The sequence below is a fragment of the Neodiprion lecontei genome, chromosome 1 (genome assembly GCF_021901455.1).
Source record: "Neodiprion lecontei isolate iyNeoLeco1 chromosome 1, iyNeoLeco1.1, whole genome shotgun sequence".
Taxonomy (NCBI): Eukaryota; Metazoa; Arthropoda; class Insecta; order Hymenoptera; family Diprionidae; genus Neodiprion; species Neodiprion lecontei.
Window position 1 is genome coordinate 17,130,175 of NC_060260.1, and position 7,142 is coordinate 17,137,316.

Genomic DNA, 7,142 nt, shown 5'->3' on the forward strand with positions numbered 1-7,142 from the left:
CAGTGGCGAGGCATTGCAGGTCATCGGAGGACTGTCAAGGATTGTGACTAACTACAAGAACGCATGGGAATTACTACAGAAAATTATGAAAACAAGAATTTTTCAATCAATACACATTTAAATCAACTGCTTGACTTTCCAGCAGTAACGAAAGATAAAGCATCGTCGATTAGGCAGCTGATCGTCCACGTACGAACACACTTGAAAGCTTTAAAAACTTTGGAGCTTCCGCTTGATAAACGGGACGAGCTTTTCATTCACTTATTGAAAAATAAAATGGATTTTGATACACAAAAAGATTGGGTGGAAAGAACATCTCCTGATATAAACAGACGACCAACGCTGGAAGAATACCAGGTATTTCTAGACGAGGGAGGTCGTACGCTCGAAATGATAAATGAAGGAAAAAACAAACAAGAAACAACGAAGCCTCCTGTGGGAATAAATAACGAAAAAAGGGTATCTTTAGCTTCCGTTTCGCAATCCTCTTGCACAATCTGCAATGAATCTCATTCGATATATAGATGTCCACAATTTCTACAACTGTCAGCATCGGACTGAATAAACGAAGCAAAATCGTAAAGGTTATGCATGAACTGCTTGGGAAAAGGACATCTTAGCACAGCCTGTAAATCATCAAACTGCAAACAGTGTGACAAAAAACACAATACATTGTTACATTTAGATTTAGAAAACAAGCCTACAACGGAGGAAAAATCGAACGGCGAGCCATCGAAGAAATCCGTTGTGACACATTGTGCAAGAGACAACAGTCAACAGACCGAAGGTATTGTTATTTCAAATGCAAGCTTCGTAAAAAAGCCAACATCTCATGTAGTACTATCGACTGCTCGTCTTGAGATCGAAGATACTAATGGAAATAAGCACACTTGTCGAGTGCTCTTAGAACCGGGTTCGCAGTCGAATATTATAACAGAAGAAATGGTGCGCAAACTCAAGCTCCAGTGCGAAAAACAGAACGAGTTAATCAGCGGTATCAACAAAAATCAGACAAACATTGCACGCACAACCACAGTAAAGATAAGGTCGATGCATGCAGACTTCGAGACGCTCATCGATTATTTGGTGCTACCGAGCATCACAGGACGTTCGCCACAGGTGAAAATCAATGCAAAATTAATAAGTTTGCCAGATGGATTAAAATTGGCCGATCCGAACTTCCATGAGCCAGGCGCGATTGATCTACTCGGCGGTGTTGGGCTTTTTTGGAGATTAATGTGTTCAGATTCAATTCGACAACCAAAGGAAATTTCAAGATTGCAAAATACTTTGCTGGGGTGGATCGTCGATGGCGAGCTCATCGATGCAAGTTCGAAGAACCAGCGCTTCTATGGACTCGTAACAAACGCAGCGTTACAGGAGCAATTGGAGCATTTCTCGAATCAAGAGGAACCTCGCGAGACAAGACGAATGGCTGAAGAAGAAGAAGAATATGAGGTACAATTCTCGCAGACTGTACGAAGAGACAAGACCGGAAGGTTTATAGTAGCCTTACCCTAAAAGCAAGAAGTTCTCTTCGGTGTGTTAGAAAAGCAGGCGGTTCGACGTCTGTTCTCGCTCGAGAGACGTTTCAGGGCCAATCCTCAAATCAAAACGGAGTACGTTAAATTCATGGAGGATTACCAAAATCAAAAGCATATGTCGCTCGTTCTAGACGGCACAAATTTGAAACAAAACGATTCATTCATTTTACCGCATCAGCCAGTCATAAAGACAGATGGATCACGACAAAACTGAGGGTTGTTTTTGATGCTTCAGCAAAAACTTCTCTTGGCCCTGCATTGAACAAGTTAATGGTTGGACCGAACTTGCAGAATGATTTGTTCAACATAATTCTGAGGTTCTGATGACACGAGTTTGTTATTACAGCAGATATAGCTGCAATGTTTCGTCAAATCATCGTCAGAGAGGAAGATAGAGATTTTCAAAGAATCCTATGGAGAACAGACGAAACTCAACCAGTTCGGAAGTATCATCTCAACACAGTGACTTACGGGACAGCTCCCGCACCGTACCTTGCTATCAGATGTTTGCGACAATTGGCAACAGAAGAAACCAACACGTTCCCACGTGCAGCTAGAGCCCTCAGAGAAGATTTCCACATGGACGACGTTATCACTGGTGAGAAAACAATAGAAAAACGATAGCTTTGGAACGAAAATTGGATGAACTTCTACGAAAAGGTCAGTTTCATCTAAGAAAATGGCGTGCGAGCGATCGACGAATCCTCGAAAACATATCAAAGAAACGCGAAGCGGATAGTTTGCTAACAATCGACAAAGAGGGTCCAATGAAAACCCTTGGACTTCTTTGGGATTCGAACTCCGATACAATGCAATACAGCGTGAAAATCGACGAGACTTCGAATATCACCAAACGAGTTGTACTTTCAAAAATAGCGCAGATATTCGACCTGTTGGGTCTATTAGGTCCTGTAATAATTAATGCAAAATGCATAATGCAGAAAATGTGGCAGTCGAAGACGGGGTGGGACGAGCTCCTGCCTCCAGGGATTCAAAATAAATGGACGGAGTTCTACAGTTCTTTGCCAAGTATCAACGGCGTTTGAATCGAGAGCAATGTTAATCCGCAAAATGCACAGGAGACCTTCGATCTTGTGGGCTTCGGCGATGCTTCTGAAATAGCATTCGGAGTCCGCCTCCATGCAGTTTCAAAAGACTCGAAGGGCGATAAACAATCACATCTCATCGGATCAGAAGGCAGAGTCGCACCGCTCAAAACTATTTCACTGCCAAGATTGGAGATAAATGCCGCGTTGTTACTCGCGAAAACTATGTAACACCGCACGACAAGCATATGGCGACAAAATTCGTAAAGTTTTCCTTTGGAGTGACTCAACAATCGTCCTCAGCTGGATTTCGACATCGCCGAACATGAGAAAAACGTACGTGGTTAATAGAGTCACGAAAATTCAAGAATTGTCTCAAGACGCGACTTGGCTACACGTGTCTTCCAAAGAGAATCCGCGGATTTATTGTCAAAAGGAATCACAGTTGATCAATGGAAATGCAGTGACCTCTAGTGGCATGGCCCCGAGTGGCTTCGGTCTGAAAAATGGCCTAAAAAAGTAGAAATTGAAGTAGATAAGACGGAAATGAAATCATCAGCCGTACTCATAAGCACAAAGACTGAGACGTTCGAAGTGCTGCGGAAGTTCTCTTTGTTCGGCAAATTACAGCGAGTAATAGCTTTCGTTCTCAGATTCAAAGCCAATGCGTTGAGTGGAAAAAAAATGGTCCACTTTCGGTTAAGGAGTTTAAAAAAGCAGAAAAAGCAATCATAAGACTGACTCAGCAAGAAGCATTAGCAACAGAGCTTCAGTCCATCGAACAAGGAGCACAAGTCATCAAGACAAGCAAAATTGCTTCCATCAATCCATACATCGACAGTGAAGGTCTTCTTCGGGTTGGCGGAAGATTGTCGAAGGCTGATATTCCGGAAACTCAGAAGCTTTCGATAATATTACCAACTCGACACCTCATCACGAAGATGATTCTCAAGAAAGAGCATATCCAGCTGCATCGCTGCGGTCCAGAAAACTTACTGTGTTCCATACGATCAAAATATTGGCCACTGAGTGGCAGAAGAGAGGCACGAAAGGTTACGAACGGTTGCCTGCTGTGCTTCCGAAATAAACCGAAAACTCCAGAAGTCATGATGGGCGATCTACCGAGCGAGCGTGTTCGTTGATCTTTGAGACCACTTACTTCTACTGGGGTAGATTACGCAGGCCCGTTGCAAGTACGTGAAAGTCGTCGACGAGGTCTAGTTCACACATTAAAAGTGTGGATTGTTGTATTCACCTGCTTCGCGACAAAGCCAGTTCATCTGGAGCTTGTTACGGAGTTAACATCAGAAACATTCTTGGCAGCACTACGGCGATTTGTCGCTAGACGTGGCGTTTGCTCACAAATTATATCCGACAATGGTACCAACTTTGTTGGCGCAGTTCGAGAATCAAAAGAAGTTTTCGAGTTTCTCGAAAAAGAAGAAAACACGATATCGGAGCATCTCTCACAACAAAAAATCACCTGGAAGTTTATCCCACTACGGGCACCGCATTTCGGCGGAGTGTGGAAGGCGGCTGTCAAAATTACAAAACGACAGCTTAATACAGTTCCCATGGGCTTGGTCTCAACGTTCGAAGAATATTATACTCTTTTGGTCGAAATCGAATCGATCCTGAATTCCCGACCGTTGACTCCACTATCCAGTGATCCCAATGATACAACTGCCATGACCCCTGCCCATTTCCTTATTGTGGACACACTCATATTGCCTGCAGAACATAACTATCTTGAAACATCCGACAACAGACTGTCGCGATGGCAACACCTTCAAAAGGTTCGCCAACACTTTTGGAGGAGTTGGCATGCGGAGTATTTGTAGCATTTGCAGAGACGAGGCAAGTGGTGGACAAAAACCAAAAATATCGAGATCGGAGCTCTCGTGCTTCTAAAAGAGGACAACGCTCCACCACTTCAGTGGAAACTTGGACGAGTCGTGGAGATCCATCTGGGCACTGACGGTGTTGTGAGGGTGGTAGCAGTGAAGACTGCGACGGGAACCTTCAAGCGGGCGGTGAAGAAGATCTATCCGTTACCAATCGACCGAGATAATTCGAAATTTCAAAATTCTTTATTAACATTCAAACATTCTCTATTTGTTGAGGATATGTAAATTTGAACAACTGGTGAATTTGAAAAATTAACGACGGAGCCAGGAATCGAACCTGGAATCTAGCGATGCTTTACCGGAGACTTACTCCACTAGACCACCTAGCCGCCCTGACTCTGTTGTCATTAATTTCTCTCATAACCAGTGAGTTCAAATTTGTTTTCATGTGCCCGATTTGTATGAGTAAGAATTTCTTCTCTGCATGCACGATGTAAGGAGAGTGTAGTGTGTAGATGTTTATGTTTACCCTTTTCAATCCTTTGCTTCCGATGAGAAGCCCGTAAGACGGCAATGCCGTCTAATAAATGAGATGCAGGTGTGCAAATCATTAATCTACGAGAGAATTTTTGTTGAGGATATGTAAATTTGAACAACTGGTGAATTTGAAAAATTAACGACGGAGCCAGGAATCGAACCTGGAATCTAGCGATGCTTTACCGGAGACTTACTCCACTAGACCACCTAGCCGCCCTGACTCTGTTGTCATTAATTTCTCTCATAACCAGTGAGTTCAAATTTGAAAAAGTGAGTTCAAAGGATTGAAAAGGGTAAACATAAACATCTACACACTACACTCTCCTTACATCGTGCATGCAGAGAAGAAATTCTTACTCATTCTCTATTCGTATTCGGACATTTACCATGTGAATGTCACGTTTATTATTTTGTTTCATTTTTTTATTTCTTGATTCTGTGATATTTATAGTTCACATAGGTTATATCATTCGTTTTGTTTATTCATTGATGTTTATTATCTTTGGAAAAGAGCCTTTCAAGGGGGGCGAAATGTCTGCGAGTCAAGCGCCTCTCGCGAGGAAAATTAGTGTAAAAGCAAGATGACGAGGAGGAGGATGTAACGAGAATAGAGACTCTTAATTTTCCATTGAAAATCCCGTGTACATCATCCCAAACAGGTATAATTGGTGAGAAAAGGGTTATTTCAGTCAAATATTATACCATAAATTCTTGACTCCAAAACTAAAAAAATAGTAAGGCATTTGTATTTTTTGCGGAAATTTTCGCGATATTAACAAGTGCTGTAATAGGTTCTTTCATGCACTATTTCGAGGTAATTTTGCCAGAAAAATCGATTATGCGCAGTCTCGATACGCTGCAATCGACGCATTAAAAGTTGCAGCCGAAAATCGTTGAATTAAGCCCAACATTTCTCTCCTGTTGATCCCACGTTTTTTCTGCTGCGTTTTCTGAGTTCCTGAGGGTCCAATTAGTAAGTAAAGGGTCATTTAAATCAATCCTTCTTATTTTCAGCAGAAATTTTCGCGATTTTGACAAGTGCTGTAATAGGTTCTTTCATGCACTATTCCGACGTAATTTTACAAGAGAATCCGATTGGGCGCAGTCTCAATACGCTGCGACCGACGCATCAAAAGTTACAGCCGAAGAAGGAAGAACTTTGCTAGCCATTTTTCTCCGGTCAATTCCACGCTTTTTTCGCTGCGTTTTCACAGTTCCTGCGTGTCCAATTAGTCAGGAAAAGGTCATTCGAATCAAATCTAAGAAGGAATGTCCTACCGCTGACATCCTTCGATTTAGATAAAATTTATATATGTTATTCTACATCAAAATCTGTATTTTATTTTTATCGGAGGAAAAATGTTTCTAGGGGGTGAAATTATCCTTTGAAGTTGAGACCTCCGAGGGGTCCTTTCCAGGTTTCACCTATCTTCACTTGAGGTAATCGAATGCACCCAAATGGATGATTATCTTAATGGTAAACCGTGAAAAATGCAACTGGTTTCATATCGGGGGGTTGCATAGGAAAAAAGTTATAGCGGTTGGAATTCATAAAATTGTTATAACAAAAAAACTATTTCACCTATCTCGATGATTTCGATTGCACTTTGAAGAGCGAAGAAAAATAATACATATGGGGTTTCGCGTTTTTCTAGCAAATCAAGTTAAGGGGTTAAACTACCCCTATGTATGTTTACATTTAATCACAATAAAACGGCAGTATTTCTTTTTTCTTATTCCTTCTCCTAGTGATATGTTTTTTTTTTAATTTACCACAACCGTATCACGTATATAGCATTCAATTAACGGTTTTATCTAGGAGCCAACTTATTAATAGATCGATCTTTCGTTGAAAAAGTATTTATATCTGACTTATCGATAATTCTGACTGATTTATATTTGGCAATAAGATAACTAATCATACGATAAGCGCTTCCACATATTCGTTTCGGTAGATAAGACTAAGTTTTGGGATAACGCACAGAAAAACTTCGTAGTCAAGTAAAAAAAAGAGAACGTACAATATGCTCGTATCTTTTATTGACAATATGTCAACAGTTCAACAAAATAATCACTATAGCAATGAACAGAAGCTAATATATAATCATATGCTCTATCAGCCGTTGTAAGTACTGCAGTAATGATAGTCATTGAAAAAGTGTTCAAAG

At 41.2% G+C, this 7,142-nt stretch overlaps 1 protein-coding gene across 1 annotated transcript; it reads left to right on the forward strand.

Annotated features, from left to right (window-relative positions):
• Nucleotides 1-1,904: 1,904 nt before the first annotated feature.
• On the forward strand, nucleotides 1,905-4,722 carry LOC124296584. The gene is made up of 5 exons (XM_046746616.1): nucleotides 1,905-2,142; nucleotides 2,205-2,455; nucleotides 3,244-3,723; nucleotides 3,862-4,386; nucleotides 4,441-4,722. Exons 1-5 carry the CDS (start codon nucleotides 1,905-1,907, stop codon nucleotides 4,720-4,722), a joined length of 1,776 nt encoding a protein of 591 aa, XP_046602572.1.
• The last annotated feature ends 2,420 nt before the right edge of the window (nucleotides 4,723-7,142 follow it).

What these genes read in the sequence shown, in the direction of transcription:
- LOC124296584 (XM_046746616.1), top strand. Translation starts at nt 1,905, where the DNA reads ATGTTTCGTCAAATCATCGTCAGAGAGGAAGATAGAGATTTTCAAAGA. An exon ending in CATGGACGACGTTATCACTG is followed by an intron (nt 2,143 to 2,204) that starts GTGAGAAAACAA and finishes TTCTACGAAAAG; the next exon opens with GTCAGTTTCATCTAAGAAAA. An exon ending in GCGATCTACCGAGCGAGCGT is followed by an intron (nt 3,724 to 3,861) that starts GTTCGTTGATCT and finishes TTCGCGACAAAG; the next exon opens with CCAGTTCATCTGGAGCTTGT.